We start from the raw sequence: 20,307 nt of genomic DNA on the forward strand, positions 1-20,307 counted from the left end.
TTTATGACTGTACAACAAACGAATTCGACAACTTACATGGGGAACTTGGCGAGTCGAGTAGTAAGCAGTGTTATTTTAATATTGGTCATATAGTTTTTGTTCAGATTTTTTTTATATATATTTTTTTTTTACACTTTTTATATTTCATTTTGTTGTTTGTCATTTTGTTACTTTTATATTTTTTATATTTTATATATTTTTTATTAAGCATTTGTTTTTAGTTTGTACTCCAACCTTAAACTAAACAAATATGAGAAATGTTGCTTTGGGAACTACCTGAAATAAATAAAAAATGTTTTGTTAACAATAATAACCCTGTGTGGATTAATTTGATTTCCTTTTGGGGGCTTTTTGGACCCCACTGAACCAAAATGGTAGACACATTCTTCAAAATATCTTCTTTAATGTTCCACAGAAGTGTTATGAATATGTGAAACAGTATGCGGATAAGTAAATGGCGACAGACATTTCATACTATTTGTTTAAGTATAAATGATAGTGATGTTTGCCTTAGCAAGAATGAGATACTAAATTACTAACATGATTCTCATGAACTCAAATACACTCCGCTCATTAAACACAAAATATCACCTCAGCTTTAATAAGGTTTTAATCAATCACTTCATAGCACTTTGATGACAAATTCCAGAGCTGAAGTTTATAAGAACATGTCAGAAATTAAAAACAGAGCTACCACAGTGTTTCGCACTTTACTGTTTTTCACATTCCAATCCTTTCTACAGTTTTCTGTAGGTAATGAGTATACAACCACAACATGATTTATCACTGTGGTTTGAAAATGCAATAAATCAATAATGCGTCATACACATTACTAAGGGCCACACATTAAATAAACACTGTTTCGGCATGTCAGGCAAGAACTTTGTAGGCTGCAGGAACAACTTTTGCAAACCACTATTTCATATATGATCTCTGATCTGTTCATACTCTAGACGAGAAGAGAACTACTACTTACATTTGAGAGTCTCTCCAGCATATGGAATATGAAGTTTAAATCTGTCACAGCAAGGACCAGGCATTAGTGATGTGCAGCTAAAGGGAAAAGAGAGAAAAGAGAAGAAAAAAACTGTCAATGAGACATCGATAACTTGGCATGATTTTGAGGCACTTCAGAGTGTTCAATATGCCCTCCTGAAGATGTCCATCTTTATTCATTTGTGCATGTGAAGTACATTTACACTACCGGTCAAAAGTTTGGAATAAGTAGGATTTTTAAAAACATTTCTTTTTAAAAAGTCTGCATTTATTTGATCAAAAATACAATACAAACAGTAATATCGTGAAATATTACTGTCATTTAAAATGTTTTTAAACTGTTTTCTACTTTAAAGCAACACTAAGTAAGATTTTTTACCTCAAAATAATGTTTCCAAAATCGTTTCAGTGGTTCATTAAGTCGTAACAGGGTGAAAGGCACTTATGCCTCCGCTTTGCGGTCCTATATTTGCTATAACCACGCTATGTAAGATTACCAGATCGGGTCGCGTTTCTGTAGTTCTAATGAGACATGGACATCGTTCATTTCCAAGTCGGTGCTGGATAAACAGCGAGCGTGTGTGCGACAGTAGGCTACGCTAGGCTAAATTATTTACGACAGCGGTAATGGACAATTCCGCTTCCAAACTGTAGGGGGACCGCAGAGGAAAAGTTACTTGCTGTTGCTTTAATATATTTTAAAATGTAATTTATTCCTGCGATCAAAGCGGAATTTTTAGCATCATTACTTACATTAGTGTCACATGATCCTTCAGAAATCATTCTAATATGCTGATTTGGTGAAACTCAGCCAATCGTGAAACGGCGTTGTCATCATCAGAGCTTGTAAACTTTAATGACACACGTGATCATAACGCGCCAGTGGCACCGAACAAAGCCGGACAAACTTTTCTATCCAGAATGCATTGCGTTTGTCAGGCACTGATCGGCATGCGCCCCTCGGGTTAAGTCAAACTCACCACATGACACAATAAACTACATAACCAATTAAAACAAGTTATGATATACTGTATAGTTAATTTAGTTGTGAATATAGTTAATAATTTAATGTATTTGAATTAAAACTACATGAAAAGGGTCTGCAATAATCGTAAAGGCCCTGAACTGTAAAGCTCAGCGAGGGATCGAAAAACGACTTTGTCAGCAAACATATTGCACTGCAGTTCTTTTTATATAAAGTGTTGATATTATTTTTAATCTAGATATTTGAAGTAGTAGTGTTCTGTGGTAAGCTGAAGCTCCTGATTGAACAATTCTGAAAAGTCCCCTCAGCTTTCTGTAATTCTGATTGAGCAATTGTGATAAGATTTTAATTCAGAAGTAGGCTATTTTAGTTGCATTAGATATTCGTCATATTCATCAACAAATACATTGTTCCCTAAAAGTTATCGCTTTTTGCATAGTTCCCCAGAACACTCACCCAGTCTTGAGGTCAGTGATCCGGAGACAGCCAGAGGAGTCTAACCCGACCCGTCCGTTGCGCACCACAGTGCAGAGTAACGGCCGGAGCTCCGGAGAGATCCGGCTCAGTGCCACTTCTGGAGACAGACTGTTCATCTTCCACACAAAAGATCAGACAACATGACAATACAGACATTTAGATGTTCATTCATCATTAATGTGTTTTCCATGAGTTGTAAGATAAATAGCGCCATAGTCTAACCTCTGGCCCTCGAGATCCACTGTCCTGCAGAGTTTAGCTCCAACTCTGATCAAACTCACCTGAACAAGATCATCAAGGTGTTCAGGATTACTAGAGAGCTACAGATAGCTGAGTTTGATCAGGGATGGAGAGGGATCTTGAGGGCCAGAGTTGCCCAGCCCTGGTCTATTCTGTCCCGTCACAGCTTCATAAGACAAAAATAATTTCTTCTCCTCTCATTATAACATAAAAGACCTCTAATGTTGCGTTTTGTGCCATTGCTTCGGAAAAGCATGTGTCAAACTTACATCGAAATCGCATTACTATATATATTACTGTCTTGGTTCACACCAAGGACAATAACTATAATGATAATAACAATAAAGATATAATTCTAAAAATCGTTCTAAATATAAAAGAATTCACTCATATAAAAGTTAAAGGTAATAAAATAAAATAAAAGTTCACTCATACCACAATAAAAGTTCACTCATACCACAACTAGGGTAAACGTACCTATTAAGCTCACCAAAATCTACATTGAGACATTTTTAGTGCACAAGATATTGATTTTCGTTATTTTAGAATAAAATATGAATCTCTCGCACTATAATATTTCATTTTATTTTAAATGACAAAAGTATTTAAATTAAGATGTACATCATTGAATATAAAAAGTCTGGCTGTGCTTAATAACAATAGCGGCACTGAGAAACGATTTCGTTGGAATCACTTTCAGAACGATTTTTTCCAGCTGTTGAACGATAAAAACATTGACAGCCAATCAGAATTCATTCATTCAGAGCTTGAGCATTTAAAGCGGCAGACGACAAAACCAAAGCACGCACTTCAAATAAACAGACCAACAATACTGTGAGTTGGTGTGGACATTAATAGTTTTCTTTATAGTTATCGTTCTTTGTGTGAACAGACCTTTAGGGATATTAATATTACTATTATTTTTATTATTATATTTTAATTGGTTGGCTTCCTAAAAACACCAGTGTGAATGCAATGTAGACTCAGACTATAACAACTCAAACCTACAACTAGGTTTGAGTCAACTTTAAAATTCAGATACAAGACAATTGACAGTAGCCAATGACTTCCATAGTAGAAAAAAAAAATACTATTGAAGTCAGTGGTTACCATCCACTGTTTGGTTACCAACATTCTTTAAAATATATATTTTTTGTAAATGTGTTCAGCAGAAGAAATTCATACAGGTTTGGAACAACTTGAGGGTGAGTTAATGATGGCAGAATTTTCATTTTTGGGTGAACTATCCCTTTAAATAAGAGATATAATAACAGAAGGCTGTATTGTCCTTGTTGACACTAATTAATGAGTGGATTCCCCCAGTATAGAATAAATAAATCTTGTTTAGACAGGAAACGTGAATAAAACAATTAAAAAGTCGTGGCGTGATACTCAGCTGTCTAAAACACATTATTATCTTGGAGCATATTAATAACACTGATGATATACTGTCGAGCAGCAGTAATGACACACAAAACATCAACACTACCACAACACATGTGCATGAGTGAATCGAAGAATTTGTGTTTGTTGTGTAGTGCTAGTTTGATTTGATTTTGTTTATTCAGTTTGTTTTAGAGCTGCAAATATATGCTAACAGACTGGCTAGCATGCTAATCCTGCACTATGAACGAGTTTCTTTATGCTAATTATGTTTCCTTCTTTATCAAAGCAGTCGTTTCGATCAAGTACATTTTCGTAAGTAACAAATGCCTTTTCAGTACCTTTTATATGTAATGTAGAACAACTTTCGAGTATGAAATCATTCCTCACTTCCGCTGTTGTTATTGAGACTTGTTTATGGATGTTTATCAATATGCCTGATAGTTTTACCACGGCTTTACTGAATGACTTACGTGAATAATGCGTGCATGTGTTCAATAGTATACTTTATTAAACATATATACATTTTATGTATGCTTACAATGTTAAATCTCGTTTGAAAGCATAAATCCTTAATTTTAAAGACAGGCGAATACAGTGACAGCTCAAAATGGGCTTGTGTCTCGTCACATGTGTTTCTGTGCTGTCAGATAGACGTGAGTACAAAGTGCTGCTTTGGCAGGTTAGATATCGCGTTATTCAGTGGACAAATAGGTAAAAATGTTCAATATTATTATATACCAAATGATTTTAAATGCTAATTCATTATACACTTGAAATTATCTAATGTGATAATGCATGGATTCCTGTGAATGAGATGATTAATCAAGTATCAGAATCAGATTGAGCTTTATTGCCAAGTATGTTTAAGTTACACACACACGGAATTAGTGACAGGAGCTTCCAGTGCAGATGTACAGATATGAAATATAACAATAATATAAGAAACACAAATTTAAATAATGCAATATAATATAGTATTAGAAATATAGAGGGAATATATATAATTGTTTTAGTACGTATTTCATATACACTAAATAACATGCACTCAGAAATTGCTTGTAAATTTCATAAACAATTACAAAGAAACAGCATAAAACACATTTAATTAATCGAGAAATTTTGAAGTAGAAAACTGAAATATTTTTATTTCATTATAATAGATTTATTTACAGCTTTAGACATATTTTTTTCCAGTGTAGATATTGCCCAGCTAAACCAGCCTAGATAAACAGTTTTGTAAAAATCCTCACACATTTTCACGCAATGTCTCTGATTGTAAATAAAATACACTTCTTAACTCCTTCAACAAGATTTTATCAACCTAACTAGATATTGTTATTCCCAACACTGCACATTGTGTTTCTGCAGGAACTAATGACTTTATTTAGTCAGATTGTCAAATTACTCTGACTGAATAATTTGTTGCATCTTATTTTCATGATAATATTTCTCCTTAGACATCCATGAAATAATAAAGCCATACATATTGTACATGATTAAATTATTTTTATCACATGCGATTCTCTTTGTTGTTTTATCGTGCAGAGAGGATCATATCTAAGTCTCAGGCCCAAACAGCAAAACACTTGAAGCTATTCAAACCATAAAGACTGATTTGAATCTAAATATGCAGAAAATGCATCCTGGACTTCAGTTATTTTGAGGAAGTGTAGGCTGTTCCTTAGCCAGCGGCAGGCTTTTGCAGTCCCCTGAGGCATGCTGGGAGATTTGAGCAGATTAACACTCCACTATTCACATACGGTGCCTACACGCGAGGGATTGAATTAATGAAGGATTTCCATGGTTGTTGTCAATCACATGATCCAGTCCTGAAATAATCATCCACATTAGAGTAGACAAGTTTAATGTGGAGCATAACTACCAATGTTTAAGCATTTAATTGTTGCTCTCTGAAATTTCATGTCAAGATTTCATTTGAAATGTATGTAAATAATGTCAAATAATCTGATGTCGTAGTTTTTTAATATTCAGTCTAAATGTTGTTGTGTTAATGTCACCAGGTCATGCCTGCAGACGTGAGTGTTGTAGTGGTGGGATCTTGTATGACTGACTTAGTAAGGTAAGTCATCGAAGGATTCAGTGTCATAGTGAACCAGGCCCGGGGCAAATATGTGGCACATGTTTAAAATACGGGGACAAAAATGCCTTTGTAATGCATTCCTCTGGTCTGATGAACAAAAAAGGGAAAAAAGCAGTGATTGCAGCTAAATCTACAGTGACAATGTACGATAGAGATCAGTACCTGACCCATGCATTCTAGAAGAGCATTTGTTGCTATATGAAATTTTGCATTATATACAAATACATTTGAGTAGGCATTATATGCAACAACCATTTTTTTTTTTTTTTTATAATATGATAGTTTAACATGTCACATTGCTTTTTTTTTTACTGTACAAGTAGAAAAAAAAACATGTCTTCATAAAATACAAATCATTTCCATGTGCCCAACCACTGTCCTCATGCTCAATTTCATGCTTAACTTGAAATATACATTCAACAAATCTACTCTCGGTTATGAACTTAAAGCTGAGACCTCACATATCATACTAAACACTGATTTCATGCTCATGTGACACACTCTCACACTCATCGTCGCTATTCTTGTGGAACATATTCCACTTGCAGAAGGCAGACTTTAAGATTTTAAAATAACTCTGAAAGGAATTAGTCCTTCCAGCAGGAACCAAATAAGGTCCAACAAAGGCAGATTTGGGGAACTGCCTTCTGTTCTGCCAGCTCTGTCTATTATTAATATTTCCACAGGGAACTGATTCACTGCTCACTGGTCATATTTGCCGCCGGCAGTTTTTTTTTTTTGGTCCTAGTCATACTGACTGCAGTGTTTTCAGCACAGGTGCACCGTCTGACTGGAATACGGCGTACACTTGCAGCTGTGCAAACTAGTAAACTTTCACCTTGCATACACCCTGAGGTTTTATTTTTACAGTGTAATTTATTACTTTGATGTCAAAGCTGAATTTTCAGCATCATTACTCCAGTCTTCAGTGTCACATTTCAGAAGTCATTTTAATATGCTGATTTGGGGTTCATGTAACATTTCTGATTATTATCAATGATGAAAACAGTATTTTGTGGAAGCCATGATACGTGTGTTTTCAGGATTTAAATGAGTTCAAATTTTGATTGAAATATTTTTGGTAACAAATGTTTTGATCAATTTAATGTTTTCTTTCTGCATTCAAGTAATGATTTTCAACAAAAATACATCAAATGTGAAGTGTCACGCAGGGTTGAGTTGTTCTTTTTCACTTTCAAAAACTGTACATCTATCACAGTTATTTACCGTATATGCAGGACAAGGTATGCCAAATTTGAATAATTCAGGTTAGGTGTTTGTTTAGAAGAGGAAATGTTTCTCAAAGAGCTGGGTTATCCAGAGACAGCATTTTCCTTTCCATACATAACTAAATCATATTCATTTCTTTCTTTGTCATACCCTAAGTAATCAAAACAAACTACCCCTTATGGGGAAAAAAAAAAATTCCAATTGCTCATATACGTTACCAATGAAAACATCCAGTCATCAGTGTTGGCCTTTGAACAGAAGAGATTGCATCAATTAGGCAATAGTTCTGATGGGAAGTGTGTGTTTGTGTTTTTGGATGTTGGCTGACACATTTCACCCATCAAAGTGCTATGCATGGCTTTGAAGTGTAAAATCCAGTTTTCGATGTGGCCTGTGTTTGTGACAGTCAAACGGAGTCAGTGTCTCGTGCGGAACATTAGTGTGTGTGTGTGTGTGTGTGTGCTGAAGACAGACAGTGCCACCTGCTGATTACTATTCAAACCTATTGGTGTGCCTTCACTGGAGCCGTCAGTGTCTTACACTCGCTGTGTGATGTTAGTCGAGAGCGTGCATGTGCCACACACAAGTCTTGCATACTTATACTTGCTTATACTCATGAAATAATTAACTTCAGGAACTTTATCTTTGGTTCAAACTGGGCCTTTTTTGTAATTGAGACATTACTGATAATACTGTTATTTTGATAAATATCAGCAGTAAATTATGAACATATTGATGCACCATGGTAATTACATGGTACTTACTCAAAAAGTAAGTACTTTTCTTTTGATAGTGTTGTTTTTATCTCTCTCTTTTTGCATGTATAAAGTATATTTAATTACAGGTGAAAAACATTTTAACTGATAGATATCACCATACCATCACAGCACATCAATACAAGTTTTCTGAAATGCTGTGTTTAAATATGCAAACGAGCCATTTACTAATTAAATATACACTAATAATTTGCATAAACGTCCAGCACAGAAATCTAAACACTGGATAAAGTTAATCAAAATTAATTTCATTTTGTTGACATGAGAGTTAAAGGTATTTACAGAGGATATACTGTATATATACACTCACCGGCCACTTTATTAGGTACACCTGTCCAACTGCTCGTTAACACTTAATTTCTAAGCAGCCAATCACATGGCGGCAACTCAGTGCATTTAGGCATGTAGACATGGTCAAGACAATCTCCTGCAGTTCAAACCAAGCATCAGTATGGGGAAGAAAGGTGATTTGAGTGACTTTGAACGTGGCATGATTGTTGGTGCCAGAAGGGCTGGTCTGAGTATTTCAGAAACTGCTAATCTACTGGGATTTTCACGCACAACCATCTCTAGGGTTTACAGAGAATGGTCCGAAAAAGAAAAAACATCCAGTGAGCGGCAGTTCTGTGGGCGGAAATGCCTTGTTGATGCCAGAGGTCAGAGGAGAATGGCCAGACTGGTTCGAGCTGATAGAAGGGCAACAGTGACTGAAATAACCACTCGTTACAACCGAGGTATGCAGCAAAGCATTTGTGAAGCCACAACACGCACAACCTTGAGGCGGATGGGCTACAACAGCAGAAGACTCCACCGGGTACCACTCATCTCCACTACAAATAGGAAAAAGAGGCTACAATTTGCAAGAGCTCACCAAAATTGAACAGTTGAAGACTGGAAAAATGTTGCCTGGTCTGATGAGTCTCGATTTCTGTTGAGACATTCAGGTGTTAGAGTCAGAATTTGGCGTAAACAGAATGAGAACATGGAACCATCATGCCTTGTTACCACTGTGCAGGCTGGTGGTGGTGGTGTAATGGTGTGGGGGATGTTTTCCTGGCACACTTTAGGCCCCTTAGTGCCAATTGGGCATCGTTTAAATGCCACGGCCTACCTGAGCATTGTTTCTGACCATGTCCATCCCTTTATGGCCACCATGTACCCATCCTCTGATGGCTACTTCCACCATGTCACAAAGCTCTAATCATTTCAAATTGGTTTCTTGAACATGACAATGAGTTCACTGTACTAAAATGGCCTCCACAGTCACCAGATCTCAACCCAATAGAGCATCTTTGGGATGTGGTGGAACGGGAGATTCGCATCATGGATGTGCAGCCGACAAATCTGCGGCAACTGTGTGATGCCATCATGTCAATATGGACCAAACTCCCTGAGGAATGCTTCCAGCACCTTGTTGAATCTATGCCACGAAGAATTGAGGCAGTTCTGAAGGCAAAAGGGGGTCCAACCCGTTACTAGCATGGGGTACCTAATAAAGTGGCCGGTGAGTGTATAATCTGATAAAATAAACACTTAAATGTGCATTTTGATGGTCTTCTTTCCATTAGTCTGAAGTTATGAAAGCAAAATAGTCCAGAACTTCAAAATTGACCAGTGCCTGAAAAAAAAACAATGTTTTTTCCTGTAATGTAATGATTTAAAGTGTGTTTATTATGGTACTTAATAATCACTGTATTCATATTACATAGCATTTGCATGATATTCCAAAGTACTTGAACAATGCTATGAAATTACCATGTCAAAAGAAAAAAAATCTATTGCCTTACAAATAAATAAAATGCAAAAAAAAAAAGAAAAAAAAAAGAAGTAATTGGACAACATTACTACTTGCACATAAAGAATCAAAATGCACGTGGCATGGATAAATAAAATTGAATAGACTCTGCACGGACATTAATGAAATGGTTTTAATGAAACCATATTGTAGATGAAAATAATACAATAAAAATAAAAGTGCTAGTTATTATTAATAATGAATCAATGAATTGTTAAAAGCAAATACTTGCTCTTTTATTGCCACAATGTACAATAGCACATACTGTTACTCATGCAGGCTGTTTGAGGTTTATAAAGTAGTGAACATCTGCTAGGACCACAGCCTCTGTCACAGAACACCTGTTGTTTCCTCTCGGCACAGGAAAGTCACAGCGTTTGTGTCAGAACTGGGTTTGTGGGAGAATGACGATTGCTCATAAAACAATAGAGGAACTGTACGAGGAGTTAAGGTGAGGCCAGTCTGACTGTAACCTGTGACACAGACATGACTCAGTCAGACAGCCTAAGAATGCAAGTTGTTAATTAATACATCCACACTAAAGACTTTAGATTTAGAAAGACGCTGCACTCAAGTGCAACAATATGGCGGAATAAGTCCCGCTTTCTTAATAAAAGCCAATCGCCAATTGATTCCCAAATTGCTATTTTTTTTTTGGTCATGATTTGAGCATTTGGAAACATAATTTATGAGACAGTTGTCAGATTTCATTGTTGATTTGTGCAACATGACATCATGACTTTGCGTAAACATATACGCCACTTTCAATTCAAGTCTGATTTGTAATATGAAATTGAATAATAAGCTTGCTTTGCAGAATTAGATTTTCCCCATTTGAAGAGATGAAATAGCTGCTCGTGAGGCATAAGTGAAACGACTTGCCTTAAAATGACTCTGATCCACAATCCTATTGGTCGTACAGGTGAATCTATGCAAATAGAAATTTTCGTGCAGTTGTGCGGTCATAATTACAAATAATTCCCGTCTTCTTTGCTGACCCAAGAGCATTGTTTGTGGTAAAAGTGTCGCAGATGTGAAGTTAGTAGTGTTTTGCTTAACCTTCTTTCATTGTCTTCAAGTTTCTGACCAGCAACAATTCATTTATTTATTATACATCATTTTATTATTTATCATTAATAGCCTACTCAATTAAAAAGTGTTAAAAAAAATATTTTCAAATTTCAAATTCAGTTTAGATTTGAAAATGCGGGGAAATATGCCTTGTGGTCACTTATAATTTTCCTCCATTAGTTCATTATCTTAAGTCTTTTTTTCTTTATCAGCATAATTTAGCACAGTTCATCAAAAACATCATAAACAACAAGCTGAAATCTCTTCACTTACCGCTCGCTTGACTGAAATCGCGGCAGGATCTTTGTTTATCCGCATTGACTTCCTGTAATATTCCCTCTCTTAACCACACAACACACATGTGAAAAACAACTTTATCGGCTCATTCTGCCATCACATAAACATGGGCTCCCGGAGACTTGGATTGGGGCCAGACCGTAACTAGATGTCTGGGATTGAGTTTTTTTTTCTTCTTCTGTTGTTCAATAGAATGAGTAATAGCTGCTAGTTCTGCTCGGGTGAAAGGCTGATGGACCCCGCTCTGAAATGTCACGCACTAAACAGCACAGCAATTAGCTTTTTAGGGAGTTCAGGGCACCTGCCTTAGATTTAGAAGGACTCAGGATGTCATGTCATATTATTTTCATTTACAGCTCACAAGCATGTTTCCAGTAAAAGTCCCTTTCATTCAAACAATATGGACTTTTTAGAACTGACTGAATGGACCATCTGTCATTCCTCTGAAAACAAAGTGCATATAGCGATACAGAGACTGGACACTCACAATGCATTCATTTAATAATTACTTTAAAATTAAGAGAACTGAACAGGCTGCTTTAACCTTTGTGTATCAAAATCTACATTAAATTTCTCTGAATTTCATTAATTCCTGTTTTACTTGTATGTACTTCTTCTTTTGGGTGGATAGGGTTGACTTTCTTTTCAACAGTTATAATTGGACCCCATTGACTTTCATTATATAGACAAAAACACTGACGCCCTGCTGTTTCCACCTGGTATTAAAATGTGTTTTAGTCGATCGGATCACAAGTGGACGACACTAAATACAGGTGTAATCGGGGTGTAAAACATGTTGAGCTTGTCCACTTTTGATCACTTCCAATTCGAAAACACATTCGACCGGATTGCTTTCGTAGTGTAAATGTGTTTGAACAGCCACAAAAGACGACTACTGACTTAAAGTGTGAACATTATGGGAAGTGCGCTAGCTAGACAGGATTTAAACTTTGTCAGCTGAAGACCCAAGTTTAGTTTGAAGGCGAAAAACGTACCAAGCATGATGTTCTCTCACCATTCCTGGTTTCTAACACACACTCAGTGTTCGGCTGGTCTTATTTCGCTTATTTTATCTTATCGCTTATATTAGCTTATTTTGTCCATTAGATTGAAATATCTGGAAAAAAAACATACATTACCCGCCTATAGACCCTCTCCTCAAAGAAATCAGAAAAGAAGTGGTTGAAAATGGACAGAGACGAATTAAAACACCAGGTGTAAACGGTATGTGTCTCCCTCGTCTACTTGTGATCCGATCAACCAAAACGCATCTTAAAGGGATAGTTCACTTTGAAATAAATTTTTGATATGTTTTAGCTTACCTCAAGGGCATCCAAGATGTAGGTGTCTTTGTTTCCCCAGAAGTTTCAATTTTGATATTTTTAGGTCAAACCGTTCTTGTCTGTCAGTCATATAATGCAGGTCTATGTTCACCACCTCAAAGAGCATGCACAGAGAAGTCCAAATTAAACATGATTTAATGACTCGTAAATGTAAGTACACATTGATGGCCTAAGACACGAAACGAGCTGTTTGTGTGAGAAAACGAACAGTATTTATATCGTTTTTACCTCTTGTAACGCACAGACCGAAGCGCCCGCGCCCTCAGATCACTTGGACGTGGCTGTGGTTACAAGAGGTAGAAACGATATAAATACTGTTCGTTTTCTCACACAAACCGCTCGCTTCGTGTCTTAGGCCATCAATGTGTACTTACATTTACGAGTCATTAAATCATGTTTAATTTGGACTTCTCTGTGCATGCTCTGTGAGGTGGTGACCATAGACCTGCATTATATGACTGACAGACAAGAACGGTTTGACCTAAAAATATCAAAATTGAAACTACTGCGGAAACAAAGACACCTACATCTTGGATGCCCTTGAGGTAAGCTAAAACATATCAAAAATTTATTTCAAAGTGAACTATCCCTTTAATACCAGGTGTAAACAGACATTTTTCAAATTATGCACTTTTGTTACATGTGACATGTGTAAGTAAATAATGAAATAATGAATTTCAAAGTAAATGTGATGAACTACCCTTTAAGTACAATTAAATATGGACACTTCTTTGCCTTCCCTCAAGTCAATTCTTGGTTAGATGCCTTTTGACTAACTGTTTGAAGAGTGCTTTCATTTTTTCTATACTTTTTTATAGCCTAGTCCCATATGTCTTTCTGTTAGTCAGGCACCGCGACTTCCCAAGGCTGGAGAGACGATACATGGACACAAGTTCTTCATTGGTTTCGGTGGTAAAGGGGCCAATCAGTGTGTCCAAGCTGCACGAATGGGGGCCAAGACCGCCATGGTGTGCAAGGTACCCAATACGGTCTGCTTTTCTGAACATCCTAAATAACTGAATATAGCCTGAAGTACACAGACACAAAAAAGTTTAGGTTGATACCAGAGCAATTCATGTATTTCAGCATTTAACCGCACAAGAGAACCTAACCAAGTAATAAAGCTCTTGATTTTGTCAGTGCAAAGACCCCAATCAATACCGAAGCGTATGCAGTGTGTAAAAATAGACTCCTATGCTTTCAAAAACATTCAAAGAGAGATCACACTTCAAAGACAGAAGGCCAGGTAGTGAAGGGTCTCCGCTGCTGGGGCTTAGGACCCCATCCTTGGCATGTCTTTACCAGTGTGGGATAAAAGCAGACCCAGCTGGGAAAAAAGGAACCCCTTTGCCCTCTACCTCAACATTGAATGTCTCATAGAGAGGAAGAGAAAGAGAGAGAGGGGGAGATTAAAGTTGTATTTGTAGAGTGGAGGCGTTTGTTTGGGGATGCTATATCTGGAAGGCTTGGCCTGATATAGCAATGCAGAACTTTGGCCGGTCAGCCAGTTGCTAGAAAATATTATCTCAAGTTCCGCTTTTCATCTTTGGTTGCCTTTTCTCTTCAGGTCGGCAGAGACGTTTTTGGGAACGACTACATTCAAAACTTCAAAAATAATGGCATTTCGACTGGTAATGGCCAAACGGTGCTTTCATATTGTTTCACATCTCTGGCAGCCAAAAAATCTTTTAAAATCAAGTATTTTTGGTGTGTGCAACCTAAATCTTATTTAGTTTTTTAGAATCTATTTAGAAAAGTGAAACAAAAGTGTGAATTTTGTTTTACAAACCCGACACAACAAATTAGTAGGTGGTTTGAAGTCTGATTAAAATGATGTTTCAGTTTGAAGTAATTATGAATAGCATTGTAAAGTAGTGTTTTCCCCCATTATTTGAGTTGAAATTTGTGTGTAACGTAATACAATACAAAGTGTGCAATAGTGCCTCTAGCTGTGTCTTACATTTTTTTGTGACTTTTTCATTTTTCACTGGAATATGTGAACAGCGAATAAGTGAATGAATATGACATTCGTAAATATGATTGTATAAAATATAGTTATGCCTCCAATATTTATGTTGTCACATGAACCTTGATGAGAGTTCAGCGGTGAGATGGTGAGATGCCATGATGTTCGTAAAGCAGAAGCAAAATTTCCAGTTTTACGTCCTTTGATTTCCATGACGAGAGCTACTCTTATTATGCTGACGTCTCTAAGTCATTATTACTATAGCAGCCGGATATCAGATATTGATTATGCTGTCAGAACAAACAGATCTAATTTCTGTGACAAACAGCAAAAAACTAATCTTGCTTTAAAGATGTTTAGACATTTTACTTGAAAGCAAGAAAAAATACAAAGTATGAACATGATTTTTTTGCAGATTATTTGTGTTCCTGAAACGCCCTGTATTTGCAATCCGATAATGGCATGATTTAAAATATATTGGCCCTTTTTATAGTTATCTACATTTTGTTAGTAACTTGTAGTTTAGCTTGTTATGTTTTGTGCTGAATTGATCAACTGCGTTTTTTATTTTAACTGTTGTTGAATCAGTTATTAGATTTTTTTATTTATTATCAGTAACCTGTAATTTGGCAAGTTAAATTTTTTAAATAGCTTCCCCAACACAGTTTGCAAGTCTGCATATGTGCTGCCTCTATCGTCATAATTTATAAACACTGTAAAATATTTAAAATGGACATTCTGATTTGTTCAGTTTCGTTTTTTTTTTATACTGTAAGGAAATTAGGTGTATCCACTTATCTCTCTCTCTCTTAGCCTATGTGGAACAGACTGAAAATGCTGCGACCGGAGCTGCCTCTATCATCGTAAATGACACAGGTAAAATTAAATTGGTCCAAGTACCGAGCCTTGCTGCATCCCTGAGTTTTAAAAGCCCCTAAAATAACATAAACACCGCTAAGTACTCTTCTGAATGAGACATAGATGAGTGAGAAGCTCTCTACCTGTGTCCACCTCGCCTACACAGGGTAATTTTAGACCCAGTTTAATGTAGCACTACTTGGACTTTAAGAAAGGTGACATAACCAGCCTGCCTCTGAATGTAAGGCCTGCTGCATTGTAAATGTCATGATCCAGCATAAGTGCTAAGCCTCGTGGCAGTCCACTAGCACCACAGTAAGCTCTCCAGGAAGGGCTCTGATTGGCGTCATGATCACCATAACAACCTACTTTCAGTGTCCCAGCTTCCTATGTGAATATCACAACGATGTGAATTTGAACAATTATCTCGCAAGCTAACAGGGAAGCTGAAATGAGGAAAAGACTGATAATATCTCCTGACTCTGCAGTGTGGTTTTTCGAACGCTTATGCCAGCTCTTTATTTGTGTCTGTCTGTTCGTGGTGCAATAGCGAGAGAATGTCGTACATGTCTGGGTGTGTAAAGTGTCTCCTATATCCATGGCTCCAAAACATATATTTGTACACTTAAACCACATTTAAAAAAAAATTATGAATGTCATTCCATTAGATAAAAAAACATGTTCAGACAGAAAAAAAAGGTTCCAAGGTCATTTTAGTTCATCATGTTCCATATGACATATTTTGTCTTAAGAGTATATAAAATGTATTGTTTTATTACACATTGTTTTAAATAAAGACACTTATTTTGATATGCAATGGCATAAGGTGTGACTTGTATGTCTAAATAGTTTTTAGAGTCCCTGTATACACTGTAATTTTGTACATGAATGCATTCTTTGTAAATGTGGATTTGTAATTCAATTTTAGTCTAATTAACAGTAATGTCTCCTTAAAGGTTTAATAAGCAACTTGTCGTCATGTTTAATATATTGTATTGACAGGGGAGAATGCCATAGTGATTGTGGCTGGTGCTAATATGCTTCTGGGGCAAGAGGAGCTACAGCGGGCACGATCTGCCATAGTAAATGCCAAGGTGCTTGTTTGCCAGCTTGAGATCAACCCAGATGCATCACTGCAGGCCTTGAGAATGGCCAAAGAGAACCACGGTCAGACACACATCTTTGCTTCATATCTCAATGTACTTGATTGTCTCGTCCCACTTCCTGTTAAGTCTAATTTCTTAATGCACATTGTTTCAAAGGATCTTTACTAAAAAAAATTGTGATGGTAATGTTTATAAAATGTTTATATTTGTATTAGGGATGCACGATATATCGGCCACCATATCGGTATCGGCCGATTCTTGTTCATTTTTGATGTTTTCGTTATCGGCCCGATAAGAAAATTTGGCCAATATATTAAAGCCGATAAATAATGGATTATTTCCTTCAGCTGAGACACTTCAGATGCGCACTGTTCACCATGATGTTTTTGAATTGCTTGAAATATGATTGGAATCACTTTGAAAAGGAAAATACGGTTAAGTGCAACACGTGCAGCGCAAGTCTGTCATATAGGCTACATAAAATTATAATGAGAACATTATAATTGTGTGCTTGGGACATGATGAGACTTTTGTTTTTCAGGCTCTCAAAAATTATATAAAAATTTGGATTTAGATTCATCAGCCAATATATCGGTCATCGGCTTTCAAATATAAAGAATTATCGGTTATATCAGTCCAAATTTTCATATCGGTTCATCCCTAATTTGTATGCCTTGTAATCGCATTTAGCAGATTAGAGCTGGTTGAAAATATAGTTTACATTTTGCGACATTACAAGAACCAATGATGAAGTTTACAGTTGCTAGATTGTATATATCGCTTTACATGAGCATACCGTATGTATGTGGATAAAGTATCACAATTCAGGTCTTCCCCTTCCCTTACAGTCCTTTCATAAAGTCACTTGTTTTGGTACACTGTTGGGGTCCTATACTTGTATAACCGCCAAATGGTTTGCTTGAAGAATAGCATAATCATTTAACAACAGTAGTTTATTTCCTTTTCACTCCCATTTTCTAAAAACTATTTTTAGCTCCTTATACCGAATGATTGGTAAGAATAAAGCACGACTTTTCCCTCCTGTGGAAAATAACACAACCTGCTGTGTCTCAGATATCATTAGCACCTTGTATGTTCAGGTCCCTGCTGATCAGAGACACCGTGTATCCCTGTCATGGAGATGTACAATGATGCAACAAGCTTATTCCACAGATGGATGACACAGATGGAGACCCCCCCACCACCACACCAACGCACCCCGATATTCACATTCACCACCTCACAACACCCCAGATACATGCTGTTTAGCCCGTTAGCGGCCCATATTAAGTGTTAAGAGACAGGCCATTAGCCCAGATTATGCGCCTATCACTTGGGATGAATTCATCAGACAATGACGTGCGCAAATAGCACTTAGCCGGAGCTCAAGGCTTGGATTACGCACATGCCACCCCCACAGGCTCAGTGGAGAAGAATCCGAGAACCGCTTTCCTAACCACATTTTTAAATAAATGAATATAAAGGCCATCTAGCTTTGATTCTCTCCTCAAGTGTAGTTAATTTCGGTTAACTTCAAAGCTGATATGTGGCTAACATGTAATTTCGTACTTTAGATCAGCTACTAAAGGGATGTTTGATCTCTCTAGTGTGAATTTAGCTCATATAACTTGTGTTTCTGTTGTTTTTCATTTGGAGCTTTTTAAAGCATCTCTGAGCAAGTGAGGTTTCGCATGACTCGTTCATTCATCTCATGTACTCGTTAGTATTGCCGTTTATTTTCCCTCATTATTTCCCTCCTCTTCCATATTACGTTATTTACTTCACAAGTGCATACTGATTTCTCTTTAGATGACTCGAGGAAACTAGAGGCTCACTGCCTATTCCTAAAACACTCTCACTTTGATTAAAGAGACAGTTCACCCAGAAAAGGAAAATTTTGTCAGTACTTCAGACAGCAAAGCTCCAACAAGGAAACACAGAAAGAATTTTTTTTTTTTTACAGTGAATAACACTGTAATTTCAAATCTTTTTCTCTGAATGCTTCTCAGAATTTCTGAATATTGCATACAAGTCATATGAAGTACTTTTATTGTACTTTCATGGTTCCTTTTTGTCTTGAGCTTGACAGTCTGAAACACTATTCGTTGTATAGAAAATACCCGCTACAGGGCATTATTCAAAATATGGAATAAAGAAAACCATAAACTTTTAGGTGTGAAATTTATTTTAGATGTTGTATGGGGGAAGGAAATGTGTTAATTTTACAGTGGAACATGATAAACTGATCATGTTAACTTTAACCCTTTAAGTGTCACCCCCCTTTTTTTGAATATACATGAAAATGCACATTTCAAACTTAAAAGGTTGTAATTCAAGAATGCTTTGGAATATCGACGTAAGATTGGTCTCGTTTTAAAGAAGACATTTGGCAAATTTTTGTAGAAGTGAAATAAATTAAGAAAGTGAAACAGAAAAAAAGTTATAGAAGTTTGAGTTTATGAAAATGTACAATGTAAAAAAAATTATTATTCATATTTTATATAAAATATTTATTTTCAAAACCTGGGCGACTGTAAAACTGCATAAAAAAAATCAAAGTAAAAAATCTGAACAAGTTGTGTTTCAAATTTTAGGTTGATATCTCAAAAAATGAGCTTTCAGTAAGATTTAGTTTGGGCGCAGTACCGAACGCTTCCACTAGGGCACAACCAAACTCCATCACTGCCCATATAAGGGTGCCTCCATTTCCATATGTGTTTTGAGTGATCTGAACCATTATTTCCACAATTTCCATACAATTTATGAAGTAGACATCCTATTCAGAAGTAATATGAGAAGTTTGGCAGATTTTTATATGAATTCAACGTCTAAGAAACGCAAAAAGAACACGTATGTGCATTAGCTTCCTGCCACATCACAAATGGTGAATCTATATTTTTTTTCTTTATATTTAAACAATTTTCAGACCTTTTTTTCTAAAATAATTGAATGGATGCTATCTTTTGAACTCTTGGCATGAAAACAAACTGAGGTTTCTACCCTTCTTTCATGATTTTTCATGTTCATCACTTTCAAAATAAAGGTCTAAACACGCCTTAGGAGTATGAAAATATTCTTGTTGCAAATTGATAAATTATGGCTCCTCTGTAGTTAATTTTGAAAATCAATCACCAAATATGGAAACTAGAGATTCTAAGCTTTCAAATGATATATAGTTTGCTAAGATTAGTTTAGGTTTAGTATAGGATATTACTGTTTTAAAAATGTAATGGATTTGGGCCCACCGGTGGGCCGGTGACACTTAAGTATTGTGTGTAATTGCCCCTGGAGCGTCAATACAAATCACTATAATTGTCCTTTAGCACCAGTCGGTTAAAGGTAATTACAAAAAAAAAGCCACCGATTATTGGCTAAAATGTTTCCTCTGGTATTTCTGCTGCAATTACTGGTATTAAAATTAAGGAAGTAGAAACTGCTCTAAGGTTTCCAAAATGTCTTTGTGCATATATTCGATTAGCATAAATTCATAAGCAGCAACAGACATGATTCAAACTTGGGATACATTATTCAGCAGTAATGCTTCTTATGACGCATTTAATGTTCCCACCTGTTAAATTGTGTTGTTTACTAAGCTCACTAGTGAGAAATCCCCTCAGCGACAGGAAGTAAGGAGATAGTGCCTCGGTTACAGTCACTTCCTATGTGGTTGGGTTTTACAG

The 20,307-nt window shown here is 36.3% G+C and overlaps 2 protein-coding genes across 2 annotated transcripts in view; one reads left to right on the forward strand and one right to left on the reverse strand.

Moving 5' to 3' along the window:
* The window catches only part of babam2 (BRISC and BRCA1 A complex member 2), a 101,095-nt gene extending 96,573 nt beyond the window's left edge, over positions 1-4,522 (reverse strand). The window contains exons 1-3 of the mRNA XM_056250750.1: positions 4,423-4,522; positions 2,438-2,574; positions 977-1,053 (exon numbers count right to left, since the gene is read on the reverse strand). Coding sequence (XP_056106725.1) covers positions 977-1,053; positions 2,438-2,574 — 214 coding nt within the window. The 5' untranslated portion in view covers positions 4,423-4,522. The remainder of the gene's footprint in view (positions 1-976; positions 1,054-2,437; positions 2,575-4,422) is intronic.
* A 188-nt stretch (positions 4,523-4,710) lies between these two features.
* Positions 4,711-20,307, forward strand: part of rbks (ribokinase) — a 37,102-nt gene continuing 21,505 nt past the window's right edge. Inside the window, exons 1-6 of the mRNA XM_056250751.1 lie at positions 4,711-4,795; positions 6,106-6,164; positions 13,542-13,674; positions 14,265-14,328; positions 15,477-15,539; positions 16,524-16,688. Of these exons, the coding sequence (XP_056106726.1) occupies positions 6,109-6,164; positions 13,542-13,674; positions 14,265-14,328; positions 15,477-15,539; positions 16,524-16,688 (481 nt within the window). The 5' untranslated portion in view covers positions 4,711-4,795; positions 6,106-6,108. The remainder of the gene's footprint in view (positions 4,796-6,105; positions 6,165-13,541; positions 13,675-14,264; positions 14,329-15,476; positions 15,540-16,523; positions 16,689-20,307) is intronic.

Source organism: Rhinichthys klamathensis, unplaced genomic scaffold (genome assembly GCF_029890125.1).
Source record: "Rhinichthys klamathensis goyatoka isolate OS25496 unplaced genomic scaffold, OSU_Roscu_1.1 h1tg000074l_1, whole genome shotgun sequence".
NCBI lineage: Eukaryota > Metazoa > Chordata > Actinopteri > Cypriniformes > Leuciscidae > Rhinichthys > Rhinichthys klamathensis.